Raw genomic sequence first — 20,947 nt, 5'->3', positions numbered from 1 at the left:
ACACACAAGCATGTACATGACTAATCACGCATCAATATAATAGAAAGATAATTCATTCCTTCTTCTCGCTGCGGAAGCGCGGGGAGCCTATTTCCTGGGGACGCGGAAGTGCGACTGGGTTTATTCATAATATCATAAACTATATTTACAAAACTATTGCATTTTTATTATTTGAACAAATACGTTTAGAGGTCATTAAATAAAAAATAAATGCATTTAGAATAAAACGAAAGTGGTTCTCTGCGACAATGACATAGCGGCGGAAGAAGAATTACCCATCAGGCCATGCGAGCTTTCTTTTCCTAGTTCCAAGATGTCGAAGAGGGGTGAGCTTTTTGTGTGAAGACGAATCTGGCGTCATCCTCTTCCTTGGTTGCTTCTGTGTTTGATTACAGGAGGCATTTGATGGATATAAATACTTATAATGATGTTTATCGCACCCTTTTCGGGTTTTGTGCGCTAGTTTTACTTTATCTGATTTTGTTCGATGGCCGGCATGCTGCCTTGGTCCCCGTCGATCCGTATAGCTTCGTATAAGTGGAATTTTTTTTGGTGCTTTGCACTGGATGAAATGGGCGATTGCATGTGAAGCCGAGATGTTTGGATTTTTGGGAGTGAAGGTGTTTTATATTTTCTTCCCTGCAGGACGTGGAGGGGGCTCGGGGGCCAAGTTCCGCATCTCGTTGGGCCTACCTGTGGGGGCGGTCATCAACTGTGCGGACAACACCGGTGCGTTGTCCAAGTGTGAAAAAAGCGCGGAATATGCGAATAGTATTGGCTTTGAAGCCTTTTGCAAGGATTGGAAAAACGAAAAGCGTCATTTGCCTTTTACCTCAACTCTACTTACGGCGAGGACACACCTCAGTCGTTCTTCTCATAAGTCGTTTCTGCAGAGTGTGTAAAAGAGAATCGTGTGGGGTATTCTCCATGTAGGAATGGCCTGGATAGAAAATGGCCGCCTTCTTAATATCGTCCATTCTTTGCGGAGCCCTAGTGTTTCATAAGGCCCCATCGTCCATTCACGAGTATTGACCGTTTCACCGTGACGTCATTCCACATCCGGTATGTCGGCTGTTCGCCATTACGGAGAGGTTCTGGAGGCAAGACCTCGGCAAGTTCCGTTCTAGTTACCTCCGCCACCAAAGGTGCATGGAGGTTATTTTTTCACCCCTGGCTGTCCGTTTGTGAACAAAATACCTCAAAAAGTTGTGGACGGATTCGGACGAAATTTGGCAGAGATGTAGAGTATGCGTCAAGGACGAAATGATTCGATTTTGATGAAGATCTGGATTCGGATCCGGCTAGTAGAATTTTTAAAGTGATTCTTCACCATTGGGTGATATGGCCAAAAACGATACATAGCAGGATATCTCAAAAAGGTTTATGGATGGATTTGGACGAAACTTGAGGAGGTTGTGTGTTAGACAAGGAAGAATTGTTTCAATTTCGGTGAAGATCCGGATCCAGCTCGTAGAATTTTAAAAGTGATTCTTCACCATTCACCATGATATGGCCAACCAGATGGAGCCCCCCCCCCCCCCCCCCTAATTTGACATGAAGAGTTGGGTGCATTTCCTTTTCTGTCTTCATAGTTGTAGGAAATTAAAATTCAATGTGTATGAAACCTCAAGTTTAGGTCATTTTAAAGATATTTAAAGTTGTAGAACCGGCTTTTGGTATCGTATTTTTGAAAACTTATCTCCAACCATCAGTTTTCTCCAACCAATAGATATCGAGGTTAAGGATTCTGTGGGTATATGTTTGTGTTTCTCTGCCTGGTCATTCTTGTCGACCTCCCTCCCGTGTGCTGGGGTCGACGCACACAACAACAGTTAGTGCTGTTGATGGAAGGAAGGCAAAGTATTTTCACGTGCTGTTGTTGATTCCTCAAACTTTCTCTCCATTTGACATGGAGCTTTCTTTTATTTATTTATTATTCTCCTCTTCTCTTGTTCGTGCTTCTTCATTTTCCTTGTCGTAATCTTCTTCATTGTACTTGTCTCCCATCTTGTTGCACAGTTTCACTGGTGGAGTGAAAAGAGCAAAGAGAAGTTGTAAAAATGCTTTATTTGTGCGACAGGTGCCAAGAACCTGTACATAATCTCCGTGAAAGGTATCAAGGGGCGGCTGAACCGGCTACCTGCAGCAGCTGTTGGTGACATGGTGATGGCCACCGTGAAGAAGGGAAAGCCTGAACTCCGGAAAAAGGGTCTGTACTTTGTTTTGACCCATCAGTTATTCATTTTTATATATTTTAATGCTCAATGCTCAAGGTGGAGATTCTATACATTCGTATGTAGGTCAAAGCACGTCACGGGACCTTCATGTACTTTACTTTAAATAAGAGTGGGCTATAAATGGGTCATTTTTTGTTTTGCTTAGGTGACAGTTTTTTTGTATTCCATTTGACCTATCTCAACATGAAATGACAATTTTCGGCCTGGGGTCCAAGAAAACGGTGTGCAGGGCAAAAATCCAAAATGGCCACCGTTTTCCCTGAAAAATCACATTTTTAGCCATAACTTTGTCATTCCTGGGTCTTTTTACTTGGTTGTGGTGTCTAACCCTATGTTTATGGGGTCAGGCAATCTATTTATGAAATTAGAAGTGTCAAACCTTCAGATGTTGAGTTGACATATTTTTGATGTTTTCGATGTTGAGTAATCATATTTTTATAAAGACATGTTATGTTGTCTATTTTTATTTCACATTGTCTATTTTTTACACTACAATTTTTGCCCTGTACACTTTTTTTCTTGGACCCCAGGCCAAAAATTTTGTCATTTCATGTTGAGATAGGTCAAATGGAATACAAAAAAACTGTCACCGAAGAAGAATAACAATAAAAGTATTTTTGACCCCCGTATAGCCCACTCTTACTTTAAATACAAGGACACAAGTAGTCATCGGACAAATCGTCACCGCAATATTTTGTGCTGTATAAATTGGAGTTCATAGAACACGATACCCCATGCAGTGTTGAACTGCATCCTTCATTTTAAATGGAATAATGATAAAAATTGTTTAAAAATCCATAGGTTTAGCGCTGTTGAAGCAGTTTTGCATAAATGCCCAAGTACTGCTAACTGGATGTTTTTGGAAGCGTTAAGAATGCGATTTGTGTTCTAAAGTGTTCAAGTATATAATTCATTTGAAATAAAATAAAGATTGCAATAGTCGTAAAAATTGATTCCGGAATTTACCATCGTTGACGCAGTGGATCACCTCAGGTATTTAGTGGTATTTATCATCAGAACGATACGTTGTTTTCATGCCTGTTTGGGTCCTTAAAAAAAAGTTTCCTCTTTGGAATGATTTTCAATTTTGTTCGACTGGCAGACATAGTTTAAAAAGAAATAAATTTTAAAAAATCTCACACTCCTCTCTGCGCATGGTGGGAGGAGATTCCGTACATTGTGCCAAATTCATAGCCAGATTACTATAAACTGCACGTTCGCGTTCAAAATACAAGATTCAATTGAAATAAGTTGTTCCTCGATCATAAACTGGCGTCTGTATAAAGATGCCGTTTGTATAAAACTTGTGTGTGGAAATAGAATAAAACAGATAAATAAATGTTTTGTATAAAATAAGTTTTGGTTTTGTTTTGTTTATGAAGTTTTGCATAAAACGTCTGTATAAAACATAAACTGGCATCTGTAAACGCAAAGTTACCCAACTGCTTCACCTCACATTTCGCTTCGTGTGTAACGTGCACGTGTACAAATGCTGATGTGCCCGGGGAAATTCGATGAAATAATTAAATGTGTTGTTGACAACAAATCGCTGCAACCTCGACATACGATGTTCACAAAACATATTAATCACTCTTGGAGAAACCCCAGGCAGTGTATAAGCAACATATTCAATCGAGGCTTGAATACCGAGGTGTTGCAATAAGCCTGTGTAAAGCAATAGTTTTATCCCAGACCCACGTGTGAACATTATAATGATGAAATTTGTGTTGACAACAAATCCCGACAACTACAACATATGGTCTTCACAATACATATTACTCTATCACTCCCAGGGGGGAAAAAAAACAACCCAAGGAGTGTATAGGCACAATACCAGATCGAGGCCTGAAGCCCAATTATCTGGTTTTTATCTGAGGTCAATTTTTAAAATCCAAACCCTCGGCTTTCCTCTGGACTCTGGATGAAAGAGGAGGCCATGCAAAATTTGTTTGCACTGGTTCCTGTATAAACAAGTTAAACTTCTTTATATGTTAGATGACAGACTGTTCCGTGTCAGCGGCATGTCTGATTCTATTCTCTGCATACTATGGCCTCAGTTTCCTTGAGGAATTGATTGATACTCGCAAATAACCCATCCTTACGAAAGGGTTAATTCCCTAAGTTTTATGATTTATGACTTGGAATACTAGCTTTTACCGGGTGGTGCACAGAGAGAAAAAGTTGTCATGTTGGAAATGAGAGATTTGTGTAAAGATGGAGTGTTGAAAGCTTCACCATCAGTCGGGCCCTTCTGAAAAAAGCACCTTCCATGCAGCCTGTATTTTTATGTGGGTCATTACATGGAGGGCCGTCGAAAGAAGGGAAAGCAAAGAATTGTGCTTGGGTGAGGTTTCTGCATGTACCGTTGCTGAAGTCTCAAATCGCAATGCAACAACCACCTGAAACATGACTGTGGCATCCGTGCACCTGCACAAGCCCTGCCGGTGGTATTTATCATTTGAGGATGAAAATTGAGTTGATATTTAGTGATGAAGGTAATATGTCTGGTTTTGCCTTCCTCCCCAACTCTTCCTCTCCTATCCTCCCTCCTCTCCCCCCCCCCCCCCCTTGCACCCCCACTCCCCACTCATGCATGACAGAGTTTTATTTGCTTTCTTGGCTTCCCTAACATTTAAAAAGACTGTTCAGGTAATCATTCCCCACCCGATGCACTTTTGTGCTCTTTTTTTAATTTATTTTATTTTATTTATTTTTTTCCTATTTTTTATTTTTATTTTATTTTATTTATTTTATTTTATTATTTATTTCCTATTTTTATTTTTTCCCTATCCCTGGTGTTGGGCTAGCGGCTAGGGTGCCGGCTTAGGATCCTAGGATCCTGGGTTCGAATCTCGGTCGATCGCCGAATTAATGCCAGTGGGGTTGACTCAGCCTGTCATCCTTCCGAGGTCGGCTAATTGAGTACCAGTTCACTGGTAATTCCCTGTTTGTCGTTGAAGGCGGCAAAAAGGGTTGGCGTCAGGAAGGGCATCCGGCCGTAAAACATTGCTTCAAAAAGGGGACCAAAAAACAACAACTACCACGGTCCCCGAAAAGGCCAACCCCCGCTTTGCGGGGGAAAATGGCCTCTAAACGGTGGTTTTTATTTATTTTTTTCCTGCATTTTTGCGGTTGTTGCTGTGTTCCGACCCTTTTGATTTTAATTTTATTTTTGATATCCCTATTTTTCAGTTCATCCAGCGGTGGTGATAAGGCAACGAAAAGCCTTCCGGAGAAAGGATGGTGTGTTTCTATACTTTGAGGACAATGCAGGAGTGATTGTCAACAACAAAGGAGAAATGAAAGGTTGTCTGACAAATATTTTTTTCAAAGCTATTACAACAAAAGATGTGTGACTTGTTTGGTAAAGCAGGTGGTCCTTTCCCGTTTGCACCATTCATTGTATTTCACGATTATTTTGCTGATCCCATGAACGAGCTACAGAGTTTGTAACCTGATCCATGCCTGTTGAGCCGGACAGGTGGTCGGTACCAGGTACTGAGCAGTGATTTATTTGGTATTTTGGGTTGCAGCACCAAATGCAATATTGCCGGTCTCGGATCCCATCACAAAGGCTGGGGTGGTGGGGGCTTGTGCCCTCGGAAGGACCCCAGATGCTGGAGGTTCATTGGAGGCTCCTCTTACATTCTCAGACATTTCTGAACATAACGATGACTTTTTTTTTAACGCATAATCTACTATAAGAAAAATCAAAATTTGTTTGGCTAACACTTTAATTTTCACATGGCTTGGGATAAGACATGAAAATAATGTAAAAATTGAATATGCCATTCCAGAAACTGCAGTTCCTTGCTCATTTGTAAATTTATGATCTGTCTGGATGTATTTTTGCTTTTGATATTGGAGCTCGTATATTAGAGTTCATAACCACCGTTTAGAGGCCATTTTTCCCCGCAAAGCGGGGGTTGGCCTTTTTCGGGGGCCGTGGTTGTTGTTTTTTTGGTCCCCTTTTTGAAGCAATGTTTTACGGCCGGATGCCCTTCCTGCCGCCAACCCTGTTTGTCGCCTTTTTACGACACAGGGAATTACCAGTGAACTGGTACGCAATTAGCCGACCTCGGAAGGATGACAGGCTGAGTCAACCCCCCTGGCGTTAATTCAGCGATCGACCGGGATTCGAACCCAGGATCCTTGGATCCTAAACTGGCACCCTAGCCGCTAGCCCAACACCAGGCTTCCTAACAACACCTAAACTCCCCCATAAAAAAAAACCACCGTTTAGAATGGTTTAGAAATCTCCTCACCCCATAAACTCCCCCCATAATTGAAGTTAAACTTTTTAAGGCTTAGCCCATAGGACAAAGCCGTCTTGAACAGCGTTTGTCTGTCCGTATGTAGTTGCAGACATAGTTTAAAAAGAAATAAATAAATAAAAATCTCACACTCCTCTCTGCGCATGGTGGGAGGAGATTCCGTACATTGTGCCAAATTCATAGCCAAAGTACTATAAACTGCAGGTTCGTGTTCTATAGTGTTCAAAATACAAGATTCAATTGAAATAAGTTGTTCCTCGATCATAAACTGGCGTCTGTGCAAAGACGCCGTTTGTATAAAACCTGTGTGTGGAAATGGAATAAAACGGATAAATAAATGTTTTCTATAAAATAAGTTTTGGTTTAGTTTTGTTTATAAAGTTTTGTATATATTATAAATACGGACAGGTGGTCGGTCTTCACAATGTATACAACCCAAGGAGTGTATATGCACAATACCAGATCGAGGCCTGAAGCCCAATTATCTGATTTTATCTGGGGTCAATTTTTTTAAATCCAAACCCTTGGCTTTCCTCGAGACTCTGGATGATAGAGGAGGCCATGCAAAATTTGTTTGCACTGGTTCCTGTATAAACACGTTAAACTTCTTTATATGTTAGATCACAGACTGTTCCATGTCAGCGGCATGTCTGATTCTATTCTCTGCATACCATGGCCTCAGTTTCATTGAGGAATTGATTGATACTCGCAAATAACCCATCCTTACGAAAGGGTTAATTCCCTAAGTTTCATGATTTATGACTTGGAATACTAGCTTTTACCAGATGGTGCACAGAGAGAAAAAGTTGTCATGTTGGAAATGAGACATTTGTATAAAGATTGAGCGTTGAAAGCTTCACCGTCAGTCGGGCCCTTCTGAAAAAAGCACCTTCCATGCAGCCTGTATTTTTATGTGGGTCATTACATGGAGGGCCGTCGAAAGAAGGGAAAGCAAAGAATTGTGCTTGGGTGAGGTTTCTGCATGTATCGTTGCTGAAGTCTCAAATCGCAATGCAACAACCACTTGAAACATGACTGTGGCATCCATGCACCTGCACAAGCCCTGCCGGTGGTATTTATCATTTGAGGATCAAAATTGAGTTGATATTTAGTGATGTAGGTAATATGTCTGGTTTTGCCTTCCTCCCCAACTCTTCCTCTCCTGTCCCCGTCACTAGCTTTGCTCCTGATAATTAGTCCTTCTCTGGCTTTGCTCCTGATAATTCGTCCGTTGCTAGCTTTGCGCCTGATAATTCGTCCGTTGCTAGCTTTGCGCCTGATAATTAGTCCGTCGCTAGCTTTGCTCCTGATAAATTAGTCCTTCTCTGGCTTTGCTCCTGATAATTAGTCCGTCGCTAGCTTTGCCCCTGATAATTAGTCCGTCGCTAGCTTTGCTCCTGATAATTAGTGCGTCTCTAGCTTTGCTCCTGATAATTAATGCGTCGCCAGCTTTGCTCCTGATAATTAGTTCGTCGCTAGCTTTGCTGCTGATAATTAGTCCTTCGCTAGCTTTGCTCCTGATAATTAGTTCGTCGCTAGCTTTGCTCCTGATAATTAGTCCGTCGCTAGCTTTGCTCCTGATAATTAGTCCGTCGCTAGCTTTGCTCCTGATAATTAGTCCGTCACTAGCTTAGCTCCTAATAATTAGTCCTTCACCAGCTTTGCTTCTCATAATTAGGCCGTCGCTAGCTTTGCTCTTGATAATTAGTCCTTCTCTGGCTTTGCTTCTGATAAATTAGTCCGTCGCTAGCTTTGCTCCTGATAATTAGTCTGTCGCTAGCTTTGCTCCTAATAATTAGTTCGTCGCCAGCTTTGCTCCTGATAATTAGTGCGTCGCTAGCTTTGCTCTTGATAATTAGTTCGTCGCTAGCTTTGCTCCTGATAATTAGTTTGTCGCTAGCTTTGCTCCTGATAATTAGTTTGTCGGTAGCTTTGCTCCTGATAATTAGTGCGTCGCTAGCTTTGCTCCTGATAATTAGTCCGTCGCTAGCTTTGCTCCTGATAATTAGTCCGTCGCTAGCTTTGCTCCTGATAATTAGTCCGTCACTAGCTTTGCTCCTGATAATTAGTTCGTCGCTAGCTTTGCTTCTGATAATTAGTTCGTCGCTAGCTTTGCTTCTGATAATTAGTCCTTCGCTAGCATTGTTCCTGATAATTAGTTCGTCGCTAGCTTTGCTCCTGATAATTATTTGTCCTTCGCTAGCTTTGCTCCTGATAATTAGTTCGTCGCTAGCTTTGCTCCTGATAATTAGTTTGTCGCTAGCTTTGCTCCTGATAATTAGTCTGTCGCTAGCTTTGCTGCTGATAATTAGTCCGTCGCGAGCTTTGCTCCTGATACTTAGTCCGTCGCGAGCTTTGCTCCTGATACTTAGTCCGTCGCTAGTTTTGCTCCTGATAATTAGTCCGTCGCTAGCTTTGCTCCTGATAATTAGTTCGTCGCTAGCTTTCCTCCTGATAATTAGTTCGTCGCTAGCTTTGCTCCTGATAATTAGTCCGTCGCTAGCTTTGCTCCTGATAATTAGTCCGTCGCTAGCTTTGCTCCTGATAATTAGTCCGTCACTAGCTTTGCTCCTCATAATTAGTCCGTCACCAGCTTTGCTTCTCATAATTTAATTAGTCCGTCGCTAGCTTTGCTCCTGATAATTAGTTCGTCGCTAGCGTTGCTCCTGATAATTAGTTCGTCGCTAGCTTTGCTCTTGATAATTAGTCCTTCTCTGGCTTTGCTCTCATAATTAGTCCGTCATAAGCTTTGCTCCTAATAATTAGTCCGTCGCTAGCTTTGCTCCTAATAATTAGTCCGTCACCAGCTTTGCTCCTGATAATTAGTCCGTCGCCAGCTTTGCTCCTGATAATTAGTTTGTCACCAGCTTTGCTCCTGATAATTAGTGCGTCGCTAGCTTTGCTCCTGATAATTAGTGCGTCGCTAGCTTTGCTCCTGATAAATTAGTCCGTCGCTAGCTTTGCTCCTGATAATTAGTCCGTCGCTAGCTTTGCTCCTGATAATTAGTCCGTCACAAGCTTTACTCCTGATAATTAGTTCGTTGCGAGCTTTGCTCCTGATAATTAGTTCGTCGCTAGTTTTGCTCCTGATAATTAGTTCGTCGCCAGCTTTGCTCCTAATAATTAGTCCGTCACTAGCTTTGCTCCTGATAATTAGTTTGTCACTGGCTTTGCTCTTGATAATTAGTCCCTCGCTGGCTTTGCTTCTGATTAGTCCCTCGCTGGCTTTGCTCCTGATAATTAGTCCGTCGCTAGCTTTGCTCTTGATAATTAGTCCCTCGCTGGCTTTGCTCCTGATTAGTCCTTCTCTGGCTTTGCTCCTGATAATTAGTTCGTCGCTAGCTTTGCTCCTGATTAGTCCTTCTCTGGCTTTGCTCCTGATAATTAGGCCTTTGCTAGCTTTGCTCCTGATTAGTCCTTCTCTGGCTTTGCTCCTGATAATTAGTCCGTCGCTAGCTTTGCTCCTGATAATTAGTCCCTCGCTGGCTTTGCTCCTGATTAGTCCTTCTCTGGCTTTGCTCCTGATAATTAGTTCGTCGCTAGCTTTGCTCCTGATTCGTCCTTCTCTGGCTTTGCTCCTGATAATTAGGCCTTCGCTAGCTTTGCTCCTGATTAGTTCTTCTCTGGCTTTGCTCCTGATTAGTCCTTCTCTGGCTTTGCTCCTGATAATTAGTCCATCGCTAGCTTTGCTCCTGATAATTAGTCCCTCGCTGGCTTTGCTCCTGATTAGTCCTTCTCTGGCTTTGCTCCTGATAATTAGTTCGTCGCTAGCTTTGCTCCTGATTAGTCCTTCTCTGGCTTTGCTCCTGATAATTAGTTCGTCGCTAGCTTTGCTCCTGATTAGTCCTTCTCTGGCTTTGCTCCTGATAATTAGGCCTTCGCTAGCTTTGCTCCTGATTAGTCCTTCTCTGGCTTTGCTCCTGATAATTAGTTCGTCGCTAGCTTTGCTCCTGATAATTAGGCCTTCGCTTGCTTTGCTCCTGATTAGTCCTTCTCTGGCTTTGCTCCTGATAATTAGTCCATCGCTAGCTTTGCTCCTGATAATTAGTCCCTCGCTGGCTTTGCTCCTGGTTAGTCCTTCTCTGGCTTTGCTCCTGATAATTAGTCCGTCGCTAGCTTTGCTCCTGATAATTAGTTCGTCGCTAGTTTTGCTCCTGATAATTAGTTCGTCGCCAGCTTTGCTCCTAATAATTAGTCCATCACTCGCTTTGCTCCTGATAATTAGTTTGTCACTGGCTTTGCTCTTGATAATTAGTCCCTCGCTGGCTTTGCTTCTGATTAGTCCCTCGCTGGCTTTGCTCCTGATAATTAGTCCGTCGCTAGCTTTGCTCTTGATAATTAGTCCCTCGCTGGCTTTGCTCCTGATTAGTCCTTCTCTGGCTTTGCTCCTGATAATTAGTTCGTCGCTAGCTTTGCTCCTGATTAGTCCTTCTCTGGCTTTGCTCCTGATAATTAGGCCTTTGCTAGCTTTGCTCCTGATTAGTCCTTCTCTGACTTTGCTCCTGATAATTAGTCCGTCGCTAGCTTTGCTCCTGATAATTAGTCCCTCGCTGGCTTTGCTCCTGATTAGTCCTTCTCTGGCTTTGCTCCTGATTAGTCCTTCTCTGGCTTTGCTCCTGATAATTAGTTCGTCACTAGCTTTGCTCCTGATTAGTCCTTCTCTGGCTTTGCTCCTGATAATTAGTCCTTCTCTGGCTTTGCTCCTGATAATTAGGCCTTCGCTAGCTTTGCTCCTGATTAGTCCTTCTCTGGCTTTGCTCCTGATAATTAGTCCGTCGCTCGCTTTGCTCCTGATAATTAGTCCCTCGCTGGCTTTGCTCCTGATTAGTCCTTCTCTGGCTTTGCTCCTGATAATTAGTTCGTCGCTAGCTTTGCTCCTGATTAGTCCTTCTCTGGCTTTGCTCCTGATAATTAGTTCGTCGCTAGCTTTGCTCCTGATTAGGCCTTCTCTGGCTTTGCTCCTGATAATTAGGCCTTCGCTAGCTTTGCTCCTGATTAGTCCTTCTCTGGCTTTGCTCCTGATAATTAGTCCGTCGCTAGCTTTGCTCCTGATAATTAGTCCCTCGCTGGCTTTGCTCCTGATTAGTCCTTCTCTGGCTTTGCTCCTGATAATTAGTTCGTCGCTGGCTTTGCTCCTGATTAGTCCTTCTCTGGCTTTGCTCCTGATAATTAGTTCGTCGCTAGCTTTGCTCCTGATAATTAGGCCTTCGCTAGCTTTGCTCCTGATTAGTCCTTCTCTGGCTTTGCTCCTGATAATTAGTCCATCGCTAGCTTTTCTCCTGATAAATTAGTCCCTCGCTGGCTTTGCTCCTGGTTAGTCCTTCTCTGGCTTTGCTCCTGATAATTAGTCCGTCGCTAGCTTTGCTCCTGATAATTAGTTCGTCGCTAGCTTTGCTCCTGATTAGTCCTTCTCTAGCTTTGCTCCTGATAATTAGTGCATTGTTAGCTTTGCTCCTGATTAGTCCTTCTCTGGCTTTGCTCCTGATTAATTAGTCCGTCGCTAGCTTTGCTCCTGATAATTAGTTCGTCGCTAGCTTTGCTCCTGATTAGTCCTTCTCTGGCTTTGCTCCTGATTATTAGTGCGTCGCTAGCTTTGCTCCTGATAATTAGTCCTTCTCTGGCTTTGCTCCTGATAATTAGTCCTTCTCTGGCTTTGCTCCTGATAATTAGTCCTTCTCTGGCTTTGCTCCTGATAATTCGTGCGTCGCTAGCTTTGCTCCTGATTAGTCCTTCTCTGGCTTTGCTCCTGATTATTAGTGCGTCGCTAGCTTTGCTCCTGATAATTAGTTCGTCGCTGGCTTTGCTCCTGATAATTAGTCCTTCTCTGGCTTTGCTCCTGATAATTCGTGCGTCGCTAGCTTTGCTCCTGATTAGTCCTTCTCTGGCTTTGCTCCTGATTATTAGTGCGTCGCTAGCTTTGCTCCTGATAATTAGTCCTTCGCTGGCTTTGCTTCTGATAATTAGGCCTTCGCCTGATTTGGTGTACTTCTTATAATTTAAACTGCTTAGCCAGGCCATGGGCTGAGTTGTCAATTTGTCCAATTGAAAGCATTCGCCATGTGACTCGTAATAATAATGAAAGGGGGGGGGGGGGGGGGCAGGAGGCGCCAGTAGACAATTTGATGATGATAGTTGTGGATTATTGTCGACTAAATTTTAATGTGGTTTTCAAGTAAATCATACAAAATTGGAGCACTGCAGAAATGTTTTTTTTCGTCTTTTTTTTCTTCTTCTTCAAAGATGCCGATCTAACATGAAACCTTGGCGGATGAAAGGAGCAGCACCGAAACACATCTGTGTTGGTTTCTAATGAGCTGTGGCTCTTTTGGGCCCAAATCCCTTCATTTTGATTGTTTTGCTTTGTCGTGAAATGTTCTGTAAATGTTAAAATGTCTTGTCTTTTGCAGGTTCTGCCATTACAGGGCCCGTGGCAAAGGAATGTGCAGATCTTTGGCCCAGGATTGCGTCCAATGCAGGCAGCATCGCTTGAATTGTTCGTCTTGAAATAGTCCTTTATTCCCATCCAGGCATTTGGCACAGGTCTTGAAAGTCTTGAAATAAAGTCCTTTGTTCTCAAATGTGTCTCATGCATGCTTATGGTTGAAATTTAAAATAGTTTTGTATTGTGCTGATGCGTGGGTAGACTGCATTATGGTATTGAACTTGAAACTGGCAATGTTTTGAAGTGCTTCATGGAAACAGCACATCAGATTAGTTGGGTTTGGAGGATGAAGATGAGACAATTGTGTTCTCTAAAATTCCCACAATCTTTCCATTTTAGAGTGAAAATCGTTTCCGAACTTGTTTCCCCCTTTTAAAGAATTTATTTATTTATTTTGTTTTCCTCAGGTTTTTAGTGCATGGAGATATTGTGATTCCGTGAGCTTTTTCATATATAATGACCATTCCTTTTTGTATCGTGATGGTGCATAGAGCTGCCGAAGCAGTTTCCTAGGCTATTGGGCACAATCCTGGATGGGTTGCCACTCCGACGCAATTTTTTTTTTTTTTTCATCGAAATTGAAATATACTTTGTTAGGTGATGCGACGCGATACATGATTCCATAGAGAAAGTTGTCACGGAATGATCCTTCCTGAAAAAGCACCTTCCATGCAGCCTGTATTTTATATGCAGGCCATTACATGGAGGGCCGTCGAAGGAAGGAGAGCAAAGCATTGTGTTTGGGTGAGGTTTCTGCATGTACCGTTGCTGAAGTCTCAAATCACAATGCAACACCAACCACTTGAAACATGACTGGCCTAGGTGCTCCTAAACGAGCCCTGGCAGTGCTGAGGATGGAAATTTAGTTAATTTTTTAATGCAGTTGGTAGTAATACGAGGTTGTGTTGAAAAGTAATGCTGCCTATTTTTTCCCCCTCCAAAACAGGTAAAGGTATTCAAATGAAACAAGGTGCAGTCCGCGTATTCGTTTGTCCTGCTACTGCATGCGAAGTTTCGTGATTCTGACACTAGATCTCATTGCTACGTGGGTCAAGATGGCATTACGATCCTGAGCGTGTTAGTTTTGGGAGTACCACCATAAAGGGTCATCAGTGCTGACTTGGCTCCATCAGATTTTCATCTCTACTCAAAACTTGAGGAATACCTTAATGGGGGACATTTTTCTTCCAATGATTATGTCATGTTTGCTGTGGAAGCGCTGGTTAACTCAGCAGGACGTAGGCAGATATATTGTGCTGTCATCACGAAACTCCTCGAACTTTGGCAGAATTGTGTCTTTTTTTTTTTTTTGTATACAAGATCGAGGCTCGTGAAAGAGCGAACATTAATCGCACAGAAAGACAGACACATAAAACAAATAACATCGGGAACGGTAGACAAGATGGGGAGAGAGGGGGAAGGACACAAACACAACATTTGAGAGCAGGGACCGAGAGACGTGGAGACATCGAGAGAACTGTGGGAGGGAGAGGGCTTTGGGGGGGAGGGTGGGAGAGGTATAAAACATATGGACACTGCCAGGACTTCCAGGAAAGAAGTTGGAATTTCAAACAAGGTGGATCTGGGGTGAATTAGTGGGGGTAGGAAAGATCAAGGTTTTGGATGGGGGAAGATAAGAGATGGTGGTGAACAGCTGTTTTAAAGACCTGGAGGGAGGAGTGTGATTGAAGTGAGTGTGGGAGTTTGTTCCAGAGGCGGGAGAAAAGAGGAATGAAAGAGTGAAGGTGAGCAGAGAGCCGAGATTTCGGCAGTTTAACCATCAGAGGGTTGCTGGCAGATCTTGTGCGACCTGTAGGAATATTTGGGGGACAGAGCACAGAGAGAGCTGGGGGAGAAAGGCCGGAGAGAAAGACCACCTACCTGCCTTTAGTGGTGATTATGTTGAGAAATACATAAGCACCAAGGCTATAATACAGACATTACCAGTCTTAGTTTTATTCGAATATCTTTACCTGTTTTGAAGAAAAATAACTCCTCAACATGCCCCTGTATATCGGCATTAAATGATATGGAAAAGGGGGGGGGGGGGTGTCAATGTTCCTCCCTTCCTCCACCCCCCATTCTTGATGGTAAAATCCAAAATGGCTGCCATGGACTTTACAATATCAATCATTTCAGCTGTCAGACCACTTAGCTTTTCAACCTTGGTGGCTATGACCAGGTTTTTGGAACTCTGCACCCAATTAGTTTTCCAAGGTGAAAACGGATCATGGTCAAAAAAACCGGTGTAAGTGTTCATGAGGAAAAGAGAGCATCAACCTCTGGATTTGTGAGATCTTATGTGGAGCTGCATTAAATCATTGTGGAAAGTGAGCAATGGTAATGGATCCCTCAATCTGATCCATTGACACATGACGTGTACCATTGAGCAGTGGTGGAAGCCAAAACTGAAAGATTTCCACAAATAGTGGTGAGGACCGAGAAGACACAGTGCAGTATATATCTGTGGAAATAGGTTTTTTTCCTTCACACACAGGAGCTCATCCCCGAAGGAGAGTTTATATGGGACTTTCAAAACTATGTAATCCACCCCAGAATGCTCTGCACATGTGCAGAAACCCGTTTTGGGCATGTGAACTTATCGTGCATGCGCGCCAGGTTTGGTTAACTAAAATGGTTCACAAAGCTTCTAAAAGAAGCCGAAAATGCTTGCCGGGGGGGGGTGCTTCTGCACAAGGAAGGATTTTGAGGGAGACAGTTGTTTGGTCCAGAACAGCCACTCACCACATGTGTTGGACATCCAGAATGGCCATGGCCACAAGTGAGATAGTCCGGTGTGGTGAACTTGTACACATGCTCGATGAAAATTCCTCCACACTGTTCTGCAGCATGAGGGTGGCAGTTTGGCCATTTCGAAGGGGAGGGTGGGGGGGGGGGGCGGGCAAAACTCATTTTTTCCCTTTTTGGTTCATGAGTTATCAAGTGCCCACTATATCCGTCATGTGTGTGCGTCTGTCTGTCTGCAGCATAACTACCCGATGATATCATCCGATCTTGATGAAACTTGGGTGGGAGGTTGATATCATGATCTAGTTGTGTCCTGCCTGGAGTGGGCGTATTGCGCCCATTGTGGGCGGAGCGACGCCCGAAAAAGATGTCTTTTTAGGGGGTAATCGAGTTCAAGCTTCATCTTCTCCGAGGGATTTGGTTAGGCCAATGTCATGTCTATCCCCACGGAGCTCGATTTTTCATTTTCACCCCAAGGTCAAGGTCACGAAATTTAGAAAAGTCGATTTTTGATGGTTTTATAACATTGTTCGCATCCTGATACGGTGAAATGTACATGATCGTATATTATCACATACATCATAGTCAGGGCCCTTAGGGATATTTTGGTTCAAATTCTTCCAAAAGCATCAAATTTGGCGCAGATGTTGCCCATGCCATACTCTTTCGATTTTTGACGGGCGGTATGATCCTGGGACCATACCGGTCCATCCCGCCATGTCACCTGACCTATGACGTCATAATTAGGATATGCATCCAATCACATGGCGTACTATAAGTGGTCAAAGTTCAAAATGAATCGATCGAAAAATGAAGGCAGGGATCCATTTTTAAGGTTTTCATAAAATCCAATATGGCCGCCAGGTCACATGACCTATGACGTCATATTTATGACATGTATACATGAACCCGGATCATGATCGCACAAAAATTAAACGCAAGGATATGGCATGCAGTTCATAAAACATCAAAATCCGTACCTTTGTAATTAGACTGATGAACTGCATATGCCTGAAAATTAGGAAATAGACATGTAAATATTTCCTCTAATTGTCAAAAATAAGGTCAGAGTTCGATTACCCAACCCAGAAACATAAAATGGTGAACCTCACGTAAATCTTGACAAAAACCGACATGTTTGACTCAAAAATGACCTTTAAGATGACCTTGAGGGTTGACCTTGACCTCGAATCATCAAAATAACAATTGGATTCCTTGACCTCGACCTCGAAAACCCCTGAAAAGTGGTATCATACATGATTCCAACCCTTTTGGTTATTTAACTGATTTTCCTCTAATCTGGGTAGCGGCCATTTTGTATGCCGCCAATATGGGGCCCGTCAAAAATCGAAAGAGTATGGCATGGGCAGCATCTGGGCCAAATTTGGTGCTTTTGGAAGAATTTGAACCAAACGGCCCCAAAATATCCCTCAGGGCCCTGACTATCATGAAATACAAGTTTTTCAACAAATTTCAGAATCCTTGACCTTTAAAGGTCAAAGTTGTCGGAATCGAACCGAATTTTCGGTATTGTGTAGCTAACTAACCTCATAACTGATTATACATTATTTTCTATCTCATTTCAAGGTCAGTAACCTTCGTTTTGACATTTCCAGGCTAGCACCACACACAATTATGTACAGTTGGCTCTTAAAGGCCTGCGCACGCAGCGCATTGGGGCCCTTTGTGAATAGGCATGTACACACACCGCATGTCGGGGGCCGACACCTGCCAAGTGGGCCCCAGTCCGGGCCTGTTTCGGTTGTAGTCCGTCCTTTGCCATTGAATACCGCTGCGTGTGAACCATCGTCGTCTCCTGACTTGTTCTTTTTCTGGTTTTTTTTTTTTTGAAAGTGTGGACTTGATGCTGTAAAAGGTCGGTGCCCCCTACTGTCTTCATGGGGCGTCCTATAATTGTGATAGTGTGGACTGCCCTTTCCATTTTTTGCACGTAGCTGGAAAAGCAGTTTTAAATGTGCGTCATAATTTTGAGGCCATGAATTTAGGGGTGGGAGAAATAAAAAGTCATAACTTTGTACAGAAATAAGACATGAACACATTATCATTCAATATGTTTGTACTGAACTGCTGTATAAGTTAACGTCTATGAAATGCAAATCAGATCAAGATGTAGGTCACCAGAGGTCAAAAGGCCACCAAATTTGATGAATGCTTAAAATCAGGGAACTCATCAAATATTTAGCAATTTCAGCCAAATTGGACTTTTTTTCAGATTGTTTCGAATAGAGATCCTGTGAAGTATTCAAACCACCAATGTTCTATTGTTTCTTCAAATATTTAATCAGCAACAAGTGGAAGAAGGTCAGTTTTCAAAAAATAGCCCATTTTATCCAGGTAATTAAGCACTCTGTGTATCTGCCTTTCCCAATTCCCCCAAAACATATTACAGAGCAAGATCAATTGGTGAGAAGGGGAATTCTTATAAAACCCTCCGTGCCATCAGAGTTCTGAATGAAGGAATGTGGAAACTGCTTTGGGGAGCCTGTGTAAGCCCCTGTGAGGATTCTTATGATCTGAGAGAGTGACTGACACTGTCACAGTATCGCCTGTCCCACAACAATTACAGGTCATGACCAATTGAGGATAAGAGATGCAGCTCCTCAGACAGAATCTGTAATGGAGAAGTTCAATGAATTCAGAGGCACCTTGATTCATCAGCAGAATGCTGTATTCTGGGACGTGCTCTGAGACGTCTGATATTTGAATTGGATCTCCATGCTCACAGCGTGAGGGGCATTGGCTTGGCCATTTGTCTGAATCTGCCAAGGTTCTCCCATACCTAACAGTTGCTGGGCACTATAAGTATGGACAAGAATCAATTCCCCTCTACATACATGAGGAAGCCCCGGTGTGTACCCCGGGTTAGAATAGTACACCGTATCCCTGCGCATCGTAAGAGGCGACTAAGGGTTGGCATCAGGAAGGGCATCCGGCCATATAAAACATTGCCTCAAAAAGAGAACCATGACAATTACAACTACATATGGGCAGTGTACAGCCCGAAGTACCCCGTGGGGGACCCCACTCCCTCTCGTCAAAACTCAAGGTGGGGAACCCGATCGAAGCAAGGCTGGAAATCATTCCATTTATGACGACGAAACGTCTGATGCCCGACGTGGAGATCGGTTTCTGAGATTTGGGACATGGAATGACGGGGAGATCAGGAGAAGTGGTGGACGTATTGGTCAGAAGAAGAGTGGACATATGTTGTATGCAGGAGATGGAAGGGAAGTGGTGTGAGAATGGTGAAGGGTAGGCAGGGACAGAAATACAAGTTTGTGTGGCGAGGGTGTGAATGGTGTTGGTGTCCTGTTTTCTGAGGAGTTTGTAGACAGTGTGGTGAGTGTGACTATAGTGAGTGAAAGGTTGATGGTGAAAATGATGATTGGAAAGCTCTTGGTGAACGTCATCTCGGGATATGCTCCGCAGGTTGGTCGGAGCGATGAAGAGAAGGACAAACGCAGGTTGGTCGGAGCGATGAAGAGAAGGACAAGTTCTGGTGTGCGATAGAGAAGCTGATGGAAAACGTGAGAGATGAGGAAGTTGTTGTGGTAGGAGGAGACCTAAATGGACATTTGGGAAGGAGTATGGACGGTTTTGAGGGAGTTCATGGGGGTTACGGATATGGTGTGAGGAATGGAGAAGGTGAAAGGATTTTGGAGTTTGCTGATGGAGCTGATTTGTTGATTTGTAATACTCAGTTCCAGAAAGAGCATAATAAGCTTGTTACATACACGTCAGGTGGGTCGACGACAACCGTTGACTACCTGCTGGTGCGTAGGCAAGATAGGGGGCACCTCCGGGACACAAAGGTGATCCCGGGGGGAGGAGGCTGTTTCACAGCACCACTTGGTTGTCTGCGACATAAGGGTGAAAGGTGCGAGGAGAGCACGGCGTGTGAAGTACCAACCGAGACTGAAGGTGTGGAGGTTGAAAGAGGTGACGGTAAGGGAGGCATTAAAAGAGAGGCTGAGTATGGTAGAGGATGATGTGGTTGAGCTTGAACGTGGTTGGATGTCAATGAAAGATAGTCTGTTGGGAGCCGTTGGTGAGGTATGTGGATGGACAAAAGGACCACCGAGGCACTCAGAAGCATGGTGGTGGGATGGTGAAATTGGAAAGAAGATTGATGAGAAGAGGAAGAAGTTCAAGGAGTGGCAGAAGGCGAAGGGTATGGGAGCAGAAAAGGCAGACCATGAAAGTTATAAGGCAGCCAGGAAGGCTGCAAAGAAAGAGGTTGCAAAGGCGCAGGAGGCATTTAGGAAAATGTTCGGAGAACACTTGGATTCGGAAGAGGGTCAGAGAGTGGTATTCAGGATTGCAAAGCAGATAGCGAAAGAGAGGTGTCATGTGATGGGGGTGAGTTGCTTGAAGGATGAAGTGGAACAAATCGTTGTGGACCCAGATGGAATTAAAGGAAGATGGAAAAGATATGTGGAAAGGCTGTTGAATACAGAGAATGAATGGGATGGCAACATAGAAAGTAACCCAGTTTTAGGACCGGCAGAGAAGATAACTGAGAAGGAAGTTTAGGAAGCGATAAAAAGTAGCAATGAAGAGTAGAAAAGCGGGAGGGCGGACGGGAGTTGTGGGAGACATGTTGAAGGCAGCAGGAAGTTGGGGTGTGAAGAGAATGACAGAGATCTGTAATCTGGTGGTGAAAGAAGGCCGCATTCCAGTGGATTGGGAATTGAGTACCCTTGTCCCTCTCTCTATACAAGGGGAAAGGTGACCCTCTGGACTGTGGCTCGTATCGAGCGATAAGTTATTGGAGCATGGAATGAAGGTGTTGGAAAGGGTGTTGGAGAAGATAAGGAAGAGAGTGAAGAGTGCCGAAATGCAGTTCGGATTTATGCCATGTCGAGGAAAGACAGACGTGCTTTTTATTGCAAGGCAGTTGCAGGAGAAGTACATGGAGAAGAGGAAGAAGTTGTTTTTTGGGTTTGTTGATCTGGAGAAAGCATTCGATCGGGTTCCACGCGAATTAGTGACATGGGCATTGAGGAAGTTAGGAGTGGAGGAATGGTTGATCAGAGTAGTGATGGCAATGTACGAAGGAGCGCGCACAGCTGTAAGGACGAAGGACGGGAACAGTGGTGAACTTGAGGTGAAGGTGGGAGTGCATCAGGGGTCGGTAATAAGTCCACTACTATTTGTAGCTGTGATGGAGGTGCTGGCTCAGAACATAAAGGAGGGTTTACCATGGGAGTTGTCGTATGCAGATG

At 43.5% G+C, this 20,947-nt stretch overlaps 1 protein-coding gene across 1 annotated transcript; it reads left to right on the top strand.

Annotated features, from left to right (window-relative positions):
• Positions 1-288: 288 nt before the first annotated feature.
• Positions 289-13,089, top strand: RPL23 (ribosomal protein L23). Its single transcript, XM_068121929.2, has 5 exons — positions 289-326; positions 646-729; positions 2,081-2,209; positions 5,430-5,543; positions 12,919-13,089. The coding sequence occupies exons 1-5, from the start codon at positions 314-316 to the stop codon at positions 12,999-13,001; spliced, it is 423 nt and encodes a 140-aa protein (XP_067978030.1). The 5' UTR covers positions 289-313; the 3' UTR covers positions 13,002-13,089.
• Positions 13,090-20,947: the final 7,858 nt, after the last annotated feature.

The sequence above is a fragment of the Myxine glutinosa genome, chromosome 7, assembly GCF_964187855.1.
Source record: "Myxine glutinosa chromosome 7, kmMyxGlut1.1, whole genome shotgun sequence".
NCBI classification, from domain to species: domain Eukaryota; kingdom Metazoa; phylum Chordata; class Myxini; order Myxiniformes; family Myxinidae; genus Myxine; species Myxine glutinosa.
Note: the sequence above shows the minus strand (reverse complement) of the source record. Positions and strands in the feature narration are given on the sequence as shown.